This window comes from Primulina huaijiensis, chromosome 16, assembly GCF_012295235.1.
Source record: "Primulina huaijiensis isolate GDHJ02 chromosome 16, ASM1229523v2, whole genome shotgun sequence".
In the NCBI taxonomy this organism is placed as follows: domain Eukaryota; kingdom Viridiplantae; phylum Streptophyta; class Magnoliopsida; order Lamiales; family Gesneriaceae; genus Primulina; species Primulina huaijiensis.
Genome location: NC_133321.1, coordinates 4,963,295 through 4,980,649, shown reverse-complemented (window position 1 = coordinate 4,980,649; position 17,355 = coordinate 4,963,295). Strand labels below are relative to the sequence as shown.

Below are 17,355 nucleotides of genomic sequence, written 5' to 3'. Positions count from 1 at the left end.
ATTCTTAAGTACTTAAGAAGAACTAAAAATTTGGGTCTACGGGGGTAGAAAATTATAATTAGAAGGCTTCACTGACTCTAGTTTCCAAACAGATATGGATGATTTGAAATCAACATATGGATTTGTATTCAAGCTCAATGGTGGTGTTGTATATTGGAAAAGTTCCAAACAAGACACCACAACGGATTCAAACATTGAGGCAAAATAAATAGTTATGTCAGCTATATAAAAAGAGGTTGTTCGGATGATGAATTTCATCCAAGAGTTGGACGTCATTCCTAACAGAGTCTATCCATTCCTCGTGTACTGTAAAAACATCAATGTCGTTGCGCAAACAAAGGATTCGATGTCTCATCAACTATCCAAATATATATTGAAGAAGTTCTATATCATTTGGGAGATTGTGGGAAGAAGAGATATATCAGTAGAGACAGTCTCCTCTACTGATAACATTGCTGATTCACTTACGAAGTCCCTGTCAGGACCATAGTTTGAGAAGCATTGTGAATCACTTGGTTTGAGATCTATGTGTCAATTTCTATAGGAAAAGCGGGAGATTTCAGAGTAGGTGACTTGTGACTTGAACTTTATTGACTCTTATATAAAAACAATCTTTATTTTAATAATATTTTACGATTTTATCCAATTATGACATTTACTTTATCTATATACTCATGCAAGTTGCATAAATAAAACCCTTAAATATATTATAATACCATGAGATCTATCTCGTAACGTAGATCATGAAATTCATTAAGAAATGTATTGCATATTCTAAACTCATTCATAGTTTATTCAGCCGCCTAAAACAAGGATAAAGGTCGCTTGAGTTCGAGACTAGCGTCTGTGATGTAAAAGCTAAGTTTTATTAGTAAGGACATAGAGATGTCCATTCATATATATTAGTGCTCATTGGATAAAACACTAAACAACCATCTCTCGAAATTTCCAAGTGGCTATCACTTATCAAGTAGATTATTATGTAGTTATAATTGTACACCATTAGTCCTTAGACTCGGGACAACATGGACGTTATACGTACTAGCACTGCACTTTGAACCGTTTATCAACTCCAAGAGGGTCATCAGGTAGAAAAGTTGAGTGTAGCTTCGACATACATAGGAGCCATAAATTGTAGTCGGGGATTCACTTCTCACCTACAGGTGTGAATATCCTATGTGATATAATGAGTTAATTGTGCAAGAAATATCTGGCCAGAGTAAGACATGTGCATTATGAAAAGGTGTTTCCTTAGTTACAAATGCAATGTCATTCTGATTACTTAAAGATATACCAATTTGTTATCGAATTTATTTGCAACTCTCGATATACCAATTATTGTTGATTCGATCGAGATATATGTGTTGAAGGGACCGTAATGTGCATTAATAATAACCTACTGGTTCTTGCTGGCACTATCAGTAATACCTAGAGGATCATGAGACGATGCTACTAGAAACTTTTACCATTATCAGATGGGTGCAATTAGATTTGAGTTATGACATTCTTAATCAAGGAGTTGATGAAAAAAAATGTGGCTAAATAGGGTAAGCTCGAATAAGGACAAATATTATCCTGAGTCATATGAAGTTCTGAACTCAGGCCTAACTGTATCCCTGAATCATTGAGGATCACAAAAATATTGAATTATGTGTTCCCGTTGAGATAGTCAAATTCAAAGAGTTGAATTTGGAGACTGTAAGTTTGATGGAGATAAAAAATATATATATAGCTTATAAAAGAGTTTATAAGTGTATTTCATATTTGGAAGTTGTGCAAGTTAGCTTGACTGCTAATCTGTAAGGAGAGTGCAACCACCTAATTTAGTGAAAATTTTCCAAAATAGGCAGCTGCCTAAAACGAGTTAGTAGAAAATTTTGATCTTCAAAATTTTTATTTTTCATTATAATAACGAGATTCGTACACTCGTTACATCGATACTATTTAATCGTCGATCAGGATTATAATGGAGTCACAAATATGTAATTAGTAAATTTAGAATATTCTAATTAAATATTAATTAGTAGTTTGATTACTATGTGAAAATCTAATAGAATATTCTAGAATGGTCTAGAATTAATTCATTGAATAATAGTTATTTAATAATATTATGTATTTTCAAAAGTTAAAAATGCTGCATGGCCATGACTCAATCTAACTAGTAGGAGTCCTGGTTAGATAATGAAATCTAGTGGATACTTTTGACAAGGTGAAAATACTAAGTAAGAATCCCATTAGGATTCAATCTAAAGAGTCTCATTAAGATTCTAATTTAGAGTTATAGTATGATTTTAACTTAGTTCAATAAAATTATAAATATGATAATGCATGTCATATTAAGATGATAGATTTTTTCTCTCTCCTCACAACTCTCAAAATCGACCTCACATTTTTTGATAAACTGATGGTTGAGATCCACTTCTCGACCGCCATCCGCTGCTGCGCTGCCATATATCCGTCGTCTTTCAGTGATCTCGTCTCCACGCAAAGCTTACTTAGATTTTTAGTGCAATCTAAATAAGAAATGTAGTCTTCAATTGTTAACATAATTCGGAGAACGAAGAACGTTTGTTAATCTCATAGATCGTTCATATGGACTTACAAGAAGTACTATCTCCTATAATCTTGGAATAGTTAGGTGTCCAACATCTTAGAATGCAAATGTAACAACTCTAAACATCATATACATGGATTTGAATCATACGACGTCGTAAAAAAATTTGATTGTCAAATTAAATTTTTGTCTGTGTCTTGGGTGTGGAAAAACGATACTCCAACACGGATAATATCTAGAAATTGAGCAAATCATATATTAAAATGTTAGTCAAGTTAATGTTAAACAACTAAATTTTCTAATTACTGAGACTAGAAGGCATCTTTTTTTGAATGTGGTGCGCTGTCGTTGTGCCACCAAACTTAAATTTCTACTCTTTAAATAAAATTAGTGTAATGGTGAGCATGGTCGAATCCACAGGAAACGGGAGATGATTTTTTTCGATCAAAATGCAAGTAAAAGGGGGATTTTTGTTACCAAACCTACTCATATTTTTTTGAAATCGGTCGCTTTTAAAACCATTATTATAACCGAACAAGCTATCAACTATACATCATCAAATAAAATCAACGGAACTTGTGTATGTCACCAATCCATGGAATAGATCTAGACAAGTCACTTGAAATAGAAAATATTACCGATCGACGTTCTGTATGAATTATGTAATTATACATAACAGCAAAAATAATAGGATTATGTTATCGGGAAAATAGTTTTTTTCAATTAACTTATTCAATTTTGGATTTTAGTCCGTTAAGTTTAGAGTTGCTTTTTTAACATTTAATTTTATGATATTTTGGTCCAATTACTGATATGATATTGAAAATTACTGATATGACATCGAAAATTGCTGATTTGTCAGATATCAGATCAACAATTCGACAAAAATAGTTGAAAACTGTTTCATTTCTGATTTGTCAGATATCACGTCAGCAATTTGTCCAAATTAGTTGAAAATTAAAACGTAGTATATCAAAACCAAACTTTAACAATTTAATGGATCAAAATCTGAAATCTGACAAGCTAATTGATAAAAAAAAAATCATTTTCTCTTATATATTTGCTTAAAAACGGAAGGTTAATGTTGCGTTCAATTTCTTAACTCGTCAAAAAGGTTTGTTGCACTGCAACAATTTGTATTGGAAAAAAAAAGTACTAAATATCAAATATGTTTATAATCCATTTATTTATAACGACCAGTTGTATTCGAAGTACATGACAATTCATGAAATAACAGTGAAAAGTACGAAAGAAAGACCAACATGCAAGATTCATCACTCAGTAGAAACTGACCAAAAGTGAACATGAACACAAAAAAAAGATACTAACAGCAGCAGAAATGAGAGAAATTGAAGGCAAAACCCTGCCCTTGTCTTTCCTGAACACCATCCCCTCAAACAAAGGGTAGTTCACTGTCATCCCAAACAATGGAATAAAAGCTTGAATCAACATGTCTTCCCAACTTTGATTCCGCAAAATCCTCGCAATTCCGATGATAAAACAAGCAGCATTAAGTGCGTACAAGCTGCATAATGGAATCATGAACAGAGCTGATGTTTGAAAATCATAAATCCCTAGTTGGTAACGTCTGACTTGTTCGTCATCGACAATTTTATTCGTTGGTTGGAAACTATATTTCGCAAAACCAATTTTCTCTAAAATGGTGTTGAAAGTGGCATATAGGCAACATGTCATAGATCTCATCATCCAAATTCTCTGTTCATTCCCCCATGTGTTGATTGAATGCCTCAATGAGTTGATTGAATGCCCGAATGAGATGATCTCTTGTAGATGTTTTATTTGGGATGATAGGAAAATGAACAGAAACAATAGAAAAAAAGGGCTTGAAACCTGTGAAAAATCAAGGAGAGATTACTCAATCTCGTGTCAGAAACACATAAAACATTTCATGCCACACAAAGATGAGGTCAGTCAGATTTTGTAGTTCTATAAATATTATATGGAGATAAAAACTATTTTATGTTTTATATGCATGCATGACCAATAAGCACACAAAATTCATGAAAGAACAAGTTGAAAAACAATTAGCAAAGAATCCGTACATTACGTTATGCGCCTCACCTTAGGGTACAAAGGAATATCATAGATCAGACAGAGCTGAGGAACGATTGAGAAACAGTAAAGAGGCAAAAAATTGACAGCGAGGTACGCAAGTTCTGCATAACACATGCTTTGCAAAAATGACATTTTTTTCTTGACCCCGAACAGAAGAGGAGAAAACCTTGACAGTGCGACTTGCATCAACCCAACATACCATCGTGTGTGTTGAACAAAAAAATCGTTCAAGCATATCGGCGATGCGCCTAAGAAACATGGTCTAACAGGATCAATATACACAGAAACCCAGCCCTCACGATGGAGACTTAAGCCGGTAAAGTAGTCTTCCACCAAAGAAATATATCTGAATCCCACCTACATTTTGAAACATACAAGAGAAAGATAACCAAATGTTGCCACTAAATAGGTATTGAATAAGAGACAAACTTCAGTACATAACATGAAACAATGACCAAGTGAGAAAATTGCTTTCATACACATTTTTTTCACTCAAATAATAGATATAGTTAAAGAGATCGCACAAATTTCATTATTTTTTACATGTTTTTATGGAAATTTACATAAATATTAAATGTTAACATGCATACATATAATAATAGAAAGAGTGAAAAATGTATAAAGTCTGATCACAAAACCTTCAGTAGTTGTTGATAACAGAAAAGTTTGATGACTTTAAAAATATAAAGTATAACCAAAATAAATCAAAAGTAAAAGCATTCCATGTTACATGACGAATTTTATAATTCTCCCTTTAGCTAAGTGAAATTCCAATTAATGTGATCAATGGATTAGAAGATAGCAGTCAAATACGGCTGATGAACATGTCCGATAGCACATATATTCATCAGGAATATAAGATTGGTTACAATGTAGAATTCTGCTTACCTCTTGCCCCCATAGTGTGCCATCGCCATACTTACAAGAGATGAGGAGCTGCATCTCTTTCAGCATTAATGCACTAGAAAACTCCCCCTCCTTGGAGAAATTTGGTCGGTAACTCGTATACATAGACTTGATGAACTCATTGGATGAACCAAATGATTTCTGAAGCTGGGCGAGATCAACATCTGTCACAAAACCAAAGAATATATACACCAGGTGACTATATATATTTTTCAAGAAAATATATATAATAAATTAATCAAGTCACATTGTATTAACTAATCACCTTCTTGAATTTTGTTAGTTCCATAGAGTGCTTTCCTATTCATGTAAAACCCTGTGCCAGATAGTACAGGTCCCTGTAGTCCATCCAAACCATTCCATTTTTGCTGAAATATCATTCAAAGATTAGCTAAATTCTGTTGGAATTATTTTGTGGGCTCACATAATTTAATTAATTGTACATGGACAAGTTATCTAATAAAAGATCCAATAAAGTGATCTAATTAATTATAGGTTTCCAAAGTATTAAATAAATTGGTATAATCTACCTTATGTGTAGAAACTCTGTCCAATTAGGTCTTCTATGATGGGTTGATGACTGCTAAGGTTATATAAGGTTTTGGTCCCAAGGCACAAAGAATATAACACAGAATACATATGGCACACGTATTCTAGATCTCTCTCCTTCTCCCATCAAAGGCAAGAATAAAGTGGTCGATTCTCTGTTGCCTTGGAAGATCCATAACTCTGACGCTAGATCAATCAACGGATTCTGGTACGTGTTTACTGTTATTTATATTTTCTGATAGTTAGACATGAATTCCTGGCGTGTTGTGATATATGGATTTAATCACATGATTTATAGATGTATTTTTGTTAAATCTCCAACAAATTCATCTAGATTAAATCTCAAAATTCAATTAATCTTGGTAGCTAGAAACAAAAGCAAATACAAGGCTAGCTGCACAAGCCCATGCAATCGCATATATAATAAGCTCCTGTAGCAGCTACTCCGTCACCAGTTAACTCGAGTTTCAATAAGAGTAGTCCATTGTAACTATTCATTATAAAACGTTTAAATATCTATTTTTAAAGAAGACGACCGTCCTCATTTACTAGGTAACACCCCCGCGGCTTCAACGATATAAACGCAGCACATTATCAGATATTGCAACGTATTAACTATATTCCAGTTCCAAATCGCGATATATTATAAGACTGTAAATAATTACCCAGATAAATCGAAGACGTCCATCAAGGATATCATTCTCACTAATATTGTGAAATTTCTGCGGGAATTGAACAAAAGCTAGCTTTTGGGATATCTTAGAGTCGAGATAGAAGCACATTGCTTGGCGGGCAGAAGTTGGATCGTTGCAATACATGTCGCAATCCAGCACCAAAATGTACGGAGAATTGCTGATCATAGCAGATGCTCGAAGCTGCGAGTTCAAAGTTTTTCGTTCAATGACCAAGATTTAATGCAAATAATCAATAACATTTATGAGGGTTGCACATACAGGACAAGGAGGAATTCAAATTTTATGTTAAAAAAAATAATGTTAAAAGTTTTATCATATTTCAGGTACGTAGATACATGTCAAAAACCTATATATATATTAATAATGGATTTTCCCATTTCAAAAAAGAAATAACTAAATATGATTTTTTTTAAAAAAAAAAAAAAAGGCCAATATGTGGGATCGAGTTTGCAAATTTTCTTAAAAAGATAAAAAGAGAAGGAAAAACTTTTGCAATTTCACGGAAAAAAATGAATATTAATCATGGTCCGCTCTCTTTGTTATTTTCTCAATTTTAGTCACCATTTTCCGATCTGACGTCTACATGATACCAACATGGCGTTGATTTGTGTAATACTAATTAAGCACGATAGGACCAAGTGCTTATCGCTTTACCAAAAACTATAGCTGGTAGTAATGGTGCAACTCAAATCTTTTAACCCGCACAGCAGCTCAAGTACTACGGTTCGATTTCTCTACCAAATAAGGACAATTATTGCACATCAACAATCTCCCTACCAATAATTGCACTCTTTGCAATCAATGGGAATCGAACCCGTGACCTTGGCTCTGATACCAATTGTAGGACCGAGTGTTTACCGCTTCACCAAAAGCTATAGCTGGTGGTAATTGTGCAACTCAAATCTTTTAAACCGCACAGCAGCTCAAGAACCACGGTTCGATTACTCTACCAAGCAAGGACAATTATTGCACCTCAACAAGCACTTTCAATTAAAAATCACTAAAATTATCAAAAATAAAAAAATAAAAAAACTAAGATTAAAATTGGATTATGTAGAAGATCAAAATCGTAAACAAACAAAATATAGTACCAAAATTGCAGTTTTCTTTTTTTTAAAAAAAAAATGAGATTCCATTGCCTAGGTGAACGGTTTGTGTAAGTTTAAAGAAAGGTTTACAAGAACGTTTAGAGCTCCGGCTTTGAAATGATGAGGATGAGAAGGTCTTTTCTCTCTGGCAACATAAGCAAGAAGCGGCATATCTTCTTGATTTGCATCCTTCCAACTTGAATTTATGTCATTAATCACCTGTCAATACAAAATTGAATTTAAATCTTGTCAAAAATATATTCCTTCAAATGCTAAATAAGCTATAATAATAAGATTTAATTCTTGTCTTTTTAGAGAACCAAAATCCAAATAATACCGATTTACGTAACCAAATTTTTTATTTTTCCTTATTTCAATATGAACTTTTATAATCCCAGATCTAATGCATCTATCTTATCGGGAATTTTATATTTTTGATATCGTAACTTGCACTTTCTCTAGTTTTAGTCATGTTATGAGTTAATTTGCACTCTTGTTGCAATAACTTACATTTTTTTCCCAGTTTCGGCATTTTTTTATACCAAAATTGAAAATTGCCACCGGAAATTTCCTAGCTGATGGCCGAGTATCATGAATTGGAAAATAAATTTGAGGAATTTTATTTTTGACGAGAAAGTAGTATACATGTGTGAGAATGTATTTATTACCCTAAGTTTTTGTGATTGACAAATAACAAAATCAAATTGTTTCATTTTTTTGACCGTTGGATCAAGTCAAGCTGCTCAATAAGAATATCAAGAGTTCAACCCGTTAATCATCATAACTCTAGCTACAATAGATCATCTGTCATCTAACCGGATCAAATCTTAAATGAAGTACACATGGGTAAACCATTAAATTCCAACCACACTACAACCAGTCACATATAAGCAATTCAAAATGACTGCAACACAAGCCAGTCAAAGACTACTAGTTCAAGTTTGATTACACAGTATCCTATCAATTCTCGAATGACAGAAAGTTTCATATCCGTTTTTCAGAAGCTACGAGATAAATAAAAGTAAAAAAAACAAAGAAACATTAAATGATAATTTAATGATATGTACGACGACCAAAAAAGACATTTTCATTTTGTCAGAAACGATACAGATTATCGTTGAAAAGAATTTCCGAATGTTGGGGGTGCGGACTCTATATGAAGTCAGTTAGTTGATTCACGATAACGAGCTTACATCTTTCAAGTCTGCACTCATTCAAGATTCTTGAGCATACTTAAGCTACCATATTTCAAGCTGCTCATTTTAAGCACACGGTTATCATATTACATCAGATCTCCAAGGATCTCATTGTGCTACCCATCAAACTCAAGCTGTTAAAGTTGACCATTGGGTTATATTGTGTTTTTCGGTGAACTGAGAGTTCGTATACATCCAAAACTTTTTGAAGTATATACTAAGATTAAATGATAATTTCATGATATGTACGACGACCAAAAAAGACATTTCATTATGTCAGAAGCGATACAGAATATCGTTGAAAAGAATTTCCGAATGTTGGAGGTTTTGATCCATATATATGCGGACTCTATATGAAGTCAGTTAGTTGATTCACGATAATGAGCTTACATCTTTCAAGTCTGCACTCATTCAAGATTCTTAAGCATACTTAAGCTACCATATTTCAAGCTGCTCATTTTAAGCACACGGTTATCATATTACATCAGATCTCCAAAGATCTCATTGTGCTACCCTTTTAATGAATTACTTCTTAAGTAGATGAAAGAATGAAGTAAGAGTAGTTATTTCCGAACACCCATAAATAATTGTCTTCTTTACATTTAAACATTCTTTATCTAACCGCTCATATCTAAACATTTTTTGTTAAATGTCAATTGCCTAATATATACTTTATCACTAGTCAAACCTCACATTTTCACGCTCATTCATTTTTTTTTTTTTAGTGGTCTAGAGAAGGTAGCCGTTCAAGAATATAGTTTAACAACCTAAAAATTGTTAACAACAGCTCAACTTTCAAAAAGATTTTATAAGAGTGTATCCATCTCCTCTAAACCCTAATTCGATCCCAACAAGCGGTAAGAGAGTTTTTCTTAAACTCTAATAACTTATATATTTTCAAATGACTCATTTTGACAAGATTCTAATGTTTTCTAAATAAAACTATGATGATTGGAAAATATGTATGTAGGTACAGATGTTCTTTCCTCCCATCCTCCCTCGACGATTTGAGTTAAAGATCTCCCAAAGATTCCATTAATATCTCCAGATGATGTTGTTAGGTCACTCTCACAGTTTGAGTTTGACCAATCAAAGATGGACCCTTCTTCTTCTATGCTCCAAGATCACACCACTGAGCAAGAAGGTGTTTATGTGAGAAGGATCTGAATCTGGAATCAGTGCCTAGCACTCCCACCGGTGCAGATATGCAAGTTGATCATATTAACTCTATAGAAAATCTGAACGGTAAGGAGATGATAATCCTCAGGACAGCTGATGTGCATGACTAAGTTTTGGCTGATCTACAACATGTTAATGATCAAGCCGCAGTCGCTCCAACCGTTCAATTAACTTCTCAATCTGTTGAAGATCCATCTAGCAGATAATTAATAATTCAGCCCACTCTCTTCTCCTCTGAAACAAATAACGAAGATGTTTCAACTCCTCAAGTCAACATGAACATATTTTGAATTTGATGAGTCAACTATTCCTCAAATCATGTTTCACCAGATTATCCAATGTTGAAGTAAAGCATTTTTCTCATACCATCGCCTTCGACAACTTCAAGAAACAAGTCCTCCGTAAAATTAACCAAGTTAAACAACATATGGACGTAGGGTTTAATCTCCTTCAGTCTCCAATGGGCACCCAGTTTCAAGAAATTATTGAATATATACAATGTGGTGATGTAAAAAATGAGGAAGTTATGAGGAAGTTGTATATTATAAAAAAAAATTTGAAGAACAGAAGAGGTGTTCTGACTAGGGGTATAAAAAAATCGAATCCGCTCGAAAGATTCGAGCATATTCACGAACTATCGGAACTATTGCTCAAAAATAAGTACTCAAAAGGTTCAAAAATTATCTATTTAATATATAATTATATCATAATAATAAAATATTAAGGCTCACGAACTATCGAATAAAATTATTTGGGCTCGAGTTCGGCTCGAAAAAAGTTCGAACATATTCAAATTCAACTCGAATTCGATAAGCTCGAATATTAATCAAATATTTTTTGAGTCGGCTCATAAAGCTCGGAAACCAGCTCGGTTCGTTTACGCCCTTAGTTATTACGGAGAAAGATATGAGTAGTATAAGAGAGAAGAGAAGAGGATATGGTTTGAAGAAGAAAAAAGAAAATGGGGTGGTGGCAGCGGAGGTGCAAGCTTCAAAAAATTTTTATTATGTGTAATAGGATTTTTTTTTTAACGCACACTTAATGAAATACAATTGTTCTTCAAATTCTCTGTGACTTAAATTTTTATATAATCTCTTTATAATTTTACATCTTGGTTTTGTAATCACCAAAAAAGAATAAATTGCTAAATCTTTCTATTACCTTAAGTTATTGTGATTGACAAATAAGAACATCGAGCTATATAAGTATCCAGCTGTGAGAACCCAAATTTTTTAACATGTAATTATTTATTTAAACCAAGACATGTATAAGAATTTATTTTCGAGTTATGATATTATTTTAAAAATAATAAATTCCAAAATATTAAATAATAAATGGTATTTGAAATTTCAATCTAATAAATACATATAATTCGAAATCCAGTGCAAAATATGTATTAATCTCGAAAATCAAGGCTGAGATTTCCATCAAATTTGGAAGAGACTATTACATACAAGGCAGTTTTTCTTGACAAGAAAGCTGACAGATTTAAGTATAGTCTAGATACATTATGCATCTGTACAAGAAAACTGTCTACATTCAACCATCTAGTCCAACATCAAATTTCAAATTTTGGCGTGATATTATGTATGGAAGAAGTATCTCAAAATTATGGAAAAATTATCTCAAAATTATTGAAGAAATATCAACAAAATTATAGTAAGATTTTAACATCACCCTTATAAATACCACCACTTCATTCTCAAAAATCACACCTTCAAATTCACTCTATATTTCGAAAATTCTCTCCTAAGTGCTGCAGCATTTTCAAAGATTTTGTAAGGCGAAGTTTTGTCCATTTCAGAGTGATACATTCAGGCCAAGATTCTATCCAAATCCGATCTACACTATTCAGAATACACTATCATATGTTTTGATCATCATATTCAAACTTCTTCCAAATCCATTAGTTTTCTCTATGTAATCTTTGCAAGAAAACTGATCAGATTTTATGCGAGAAACATATACATATGGTTTTTTAATTCATAACAGGTCAAAACGACTTCCATACCAGATCTCTACAGTTCATAATTTAGTTGACGTAAGTCTGAATGTAGTGTGAAAATTTGAGCATGAATCCAATGATGCAATAAGTCGCAAATAATTCTGCAAGACCACTAATTTTCTAGTCGAAGTGCTGCTGCGTTTTGGATGTGTCATCTGCATGATTTTCTCGTGGTTTCGAAATTTCCAAGCAATCATAAGCTTATGCATTGTTTCATTTTTTCCAAAAGTTACGATTGAGTACAATTCTTCTTCTACCCCTTCTTGATATGATTATCGTATTTTCTATGTTTTGACACTGTGAGGATTCAGTTTGATATGTGTGAGAATCCCAATATGAGATATCTTTATGACCCTTACACGGTGGGATTGTAACTGTGATATTGTCTCGTCCCTTTAGAGGAATAAAAATTAAGGATTGATATCAGTAAACCATTGAAAGTAGATGAATCTCAGTGTTTAGGTCAAACTATGCTTATGTTTATGCTTATGATATATGATACGAAATATGTTATACATGATATGATGATTTTTTCAAAGATCATATGTATTTGTTATGTATGTGCTCGAACGGCCTCCACTTACCGAGTGACGATCATATCACTCACCCCTTATTCTAACATCCCAAGATAAGTCAGAAGAGGAAATCGATGAAGATGAACAATACCGATTTTGGGGTTGATAATATGATGAATCAAGAATTTTATTTTAGTTTCATTTATTTAAGTTTGAATTCAAATTGTAAGCGCTTCCGCAAGTTTATTAATATCTTGGAATTTTTTAATGTTGTAATGACAATGTGATTTGTATAGTATTTAGCTACATATTATTTGTAATTCACTTCAGGATTTTCGACGCTGGATCAAGTTAAGCCGCTCAATCTGAATATCAAAAGTTCAAGCCGCTAATTATCATAACTCTAACTGCAAGAGGTCATATAATCTGATCGGATCAAGTCTTAAATGCAGTACACATGGTTAAACTGTTTAAATTCCAATTGCACTACATATTGCAACTCAAGTCGTTCAACGATTACCTGTTCAAGTATGATTACACACTATTCTACCAATTCCCGAATGATAGAAAGTTTCTTATGTCATCTATGATATATTAGCTATTTCAGAAGCTAGGAGCTAAAAGTCGGAAAAAAAAAACTTAAATGAGCTTTTATTGATATGTATGGTGACTGAAAGCGACGTGTTCATTCTGTCGAGAAATGATACTTATGATCGTTGAAAAGCATTTATATTCTAAAACAAAATCATAATTTAATGTATTTTAAAAATAAAAACTCTTGATTCAAAAAAAAATTATCTAAAATTTTGAAATAATTAGAATGTTAAAATTTCCAATAAAAAAATATATGTCAATTAGTGTAAATATTACATAAATTTAATAAGAATACAATAACAATATTTATGTTATTTATTAAAATTAAATCATTACTAACTAACTTTATAGCGGATAAGCTTTTTTATAATTCTCAAAACACTCTCTAACAATCCAATTATACGTATCAAATTTTTATTGACATTTTATTTTTTTTCTCTTTATCATGTCAATTTCAAAAATTAATAAATTTCATTTTAATTTTTAAAAAAAATATTTTATTCTCTAATTTTATTACAAAATACACATCGTATTTTACCATAATTGTCTATAGATAGCTCTCTGACCTATCAAATATCATAGCACGAGAGTTAGAAATTATTAGGTATGATTTACCTGAATCATCGGTGGATGCTCTCTGCTGGCAGGAGTGGCATTTTCTGCAATTTGCATCAAACAGCCTTTCAATTCTTTGTACTTTTTCTGCACAAATAAAATTAATTCAAAAAAAAATAATTATTATAAATCCTTTTTCTTAAAAAATTATTAATAAAACTGAAATTTTAATTTTATATAAAATCATCGAAAAATATATACTTATTTTTTCCCGGAGACATTGCCACCTCGTGTTTAATAATTACTAGCGATTTGGTGTGCTTATATATGATTAATATTTTTAGAGTTAAAAAAGAGGCAACACGGATTCGGTCTTAATTTTTCTTGGCTGAGCGAGCCCTGGATTAGCCAAACCCACCCCGAATCTAAATCCGTCTCATTGTCATCTTTAACTGTAACTTTTAGGTTAATAGTGAATTAATATCATATACTAAAAAGGTATAAATTTCATACACCAAATTAGCTTTGTTAACACATGTCGATGGGTGATGGATTGAAGCTCGTATAACACCAACATCTGGAACACCAACATCTGGAACTGGACACACACATATATATATATATAACAGTAAGAATGACCAAAGAGAATTTAGGTCAAATAAATTATATATAATTTTTGAAAAGAAAAATTATTTTCTTAGGCTCCGTTTGGTACGTGTGATGGGATAAGTAAATGATTAGTAATTAGAGTGATTAAAAAATGAGAGATATGGATTAATAGTATGGTGGGATAAATAACATGGTGTTTGGTATGATTTTAAAATGATTGATTAATTTTGTAAATTTTATTTCAATGACCAAAATGTACCAAGTGTTAGTTAAATATATATTCTTAAAATAATTAGATAAATAATTAAATATTTATAATTATAATTTATATTTATTAAAATTAATTTAAATATATTTATTAGAAATATATTTTAAAATATTACGGTAATCCTTAAACAAAATAAATTAGAATTTAATAAATATTTATTTTCATAAAAAAAATTAATTAATAATTAATAAGATTAGAAATTTATAAAAATTTAATTTAAGATAGATTTGCATTACAATTTATTTTCTTTAAAATGATTTAAAATAATAAAAATATATGAAATTAATTTATAAAAAAATATAATAAAAATTTAAATATTATACTAATTATTAAATTTTTACTAATTTTAATTTTCATATTATATTGAAGAAAAACAATTCAAGAGTATTATGATCAATATATAATCTTATCATTATCACTATTCAAAAATTATACATTATCACATCTTTGAAGAAGGATCACACAATTAACATAAATAATGAAGGCTCGTGTTAAATAAAAAATGAACCAACATAAGATGAGGGAATGATTACCAAACATAGCCTTAGACTAATACAATATACTTTTATAGAGAAACGTACCTCGATCTCCAGCTTTTCAACGTCAAACTCACTAGACGAGTCATCGCCATTTTCTTCAGAAGAGAAATAGACCCCCGGGCACCTATTCTTAATTTCGTACTTCCGACAAAAAGGAATCCAGACCCTGGAGAATCTCCAGGCCTCCCTCGTAGCACAAAGCGTAGCATAAGATCCAGCGTCATCTGATAGATAAACGTGAAGCTTACCAGAGGGGTAATCCATAGCCATAGCTGACAAGACAGTGTTCATAACCTGAACGATCGGTTCCTTTTCCGGGTCCGCCGTGCACACGAAAACGTCGATGGAGGGAAGCTCTTCGTTTCCAGGCAATCTCTCGGGGTATACGATCCGAGTTACGGGTCTCCATTTAGAAGCCTGGGCAAGAAGCCAGATGAAGGAGAGGACAAGTTCAGATATGAAGAGGACAAAATAGGGTAGAAAGATTGTGCTGTTCGTTCCTTTAAGGATACGAAAAAGGGTTTCGATTCGGTAGTAAAGCAAGGCTAGGAGGGCAAATCCATGGAGGAAAGTGTGGAGCCTGTTGAATATTAGGTCGGTTCTTTTGATACGGCACTCAGTCAGCGGAAGTGAATTATCCATCGCTTGTTTCTTTAGTTCGTGGAAATCGGTGGAGTGAGATGAGTCGGCGTCTATTCATGTTAGTAAACACGGACTATTCGTATTTTAGTACGTTCATATTAATTAATATTATTTTATTTAGGATATTTTTTGACTAAATATTATTCAAGTAAAAAAATTAAGCTATGTTTTGACGACTTATAAATACATATAGCACTGAAACCCATTTAGTACTTCATGATGTTAAAGGTTATTATTACCCACCGCATCAAATCTATATAACGGTTATTCTTATTTACCGTGTCGGGGTCGTATAATGGTTATTTTCGCCCACCATGTAAGGGTCATATAATTGTTATTCTTACCCACTGTGTCAGGGCTATAAAAAAATTAAACCGTTGAATTTGACTGAATTTTGTACATGATATTAAAAACATAAGATAATATTTTCTGAACGGTAAAGATTGGATTCCGAGTCTTATTGTGACGACAAAGAGTTATGGACAATTACCTATATGGTGTGCATTCTTTCAAGTGTTAGTTTATTATTTATAAGGAAGGAAGTGGAATCTGAATGGGATGCAATTATTCTCGATTTTAAGGCTATTAACAACCTATTTAAGATCATAATGCCCCGATCAAAATTAAGGATGTTACACAATTGATATTGAAGGAAGTGTAATGGTGGTCAATAATGTGATTAAATGAAAAATTATTATTCAAACTTTCAAGAATATGGTTGCATTAGGTTGCATGAATTCGAAAATATGGTGCCAAAATCATGTGGTGAAGTTTCCTAGTAAATATTCAGGTTTTTCATGCAAGTTGGGGTCTTCAAAATTATTTTGTAAAAAACTTTTAATTGTATTTCTCTTTTTTGTAGAGGTGATCACGACGTGATTTTAGCAGCTTCTGCATTAAATTTAAACTGAATTGTCATATGGCAAAAACTTTTCTTAGACGGTCTCACGGGTCGTATTTTGTGAGACGGATATCTTATTTGAGTCATCCGTGAAAAAGTATTATGTTTTATACTAAGAGTATTACTTTTTATTGTGAATATCAGTAGGGTTGACCCGTCTCACAGATAAAGATCCGTGAGACCGTCTCACAAGAGACCTACTCCTTTTGTAAATATAGAATTTTATAGATTTTGTATCTGATATTACAAATTATTTTTTATTAATTTTTTTGAACTAATAATTAATTTATATAGATTACATTTTGAGTTTGAAATATTTTTTTAAAATTTATATTAGTAAATAAATTTGCTTATTTAAAAATTAAATCATTTAATGTTTATATGTATATGTGTATATATGTGGATTCGTATGTATATTTGTGAATTTTAAGAAATGTATCATTGTATTGATATGTAACATTGTGAATATAATTTGATAATACCA

The 17,355-nt window shown here is 31.9% G+C and overlaps 1 protein-coding gene across 2 annotated transcripts; it reads right to left on the bottom strand.

Annotated features, from left to right (window-relative positions):
• Window positions 1-3,710: 3,710 nt before the first annotated feature.
• LOC140961515 (cellulose synthase-like protein G2) lies at window positions 3,711-16,061 on the bottom strand. Of its 2 annotated transcripts, XM_073420087.1 has the most exons (8): window positions 15,371-16,060; window positions 13,973-14,059; window positions 7,959-8,087; window positions 6,751-6,960; window positions 5,802-5,904; window positions 5,519-5,700; window positions 4,637-4,987; window positions 3,711-4,405 (listed from the first exon to the last, which is right to left on the bottom strand). In XM_073420087.1, the coding sequence occupies exons 1-8, from the start codon at window positions 15,968-15,970 to the stop codon at window positions 3,833-3,835; spliced, it is 2,235 nt and encodes a 744-aa protein (XP_073276188.1). In that variant the 5' UTR covers window positions 15,971-16,060; the 3' UTR covers window positions 3,711-3,832. The 2 variants fall into 2 exon arrangements, with proteins under 2 accessions (XP_073276188.1, XP_073276190.1); XM_073420089.1 differs by lacking the exon at window positions 13,973-14,059 and having other exon boundaries at window positions 15,371-16,061.
• Window positions 16,062-17,355: the final 1,294 nt, after the last annotated feature.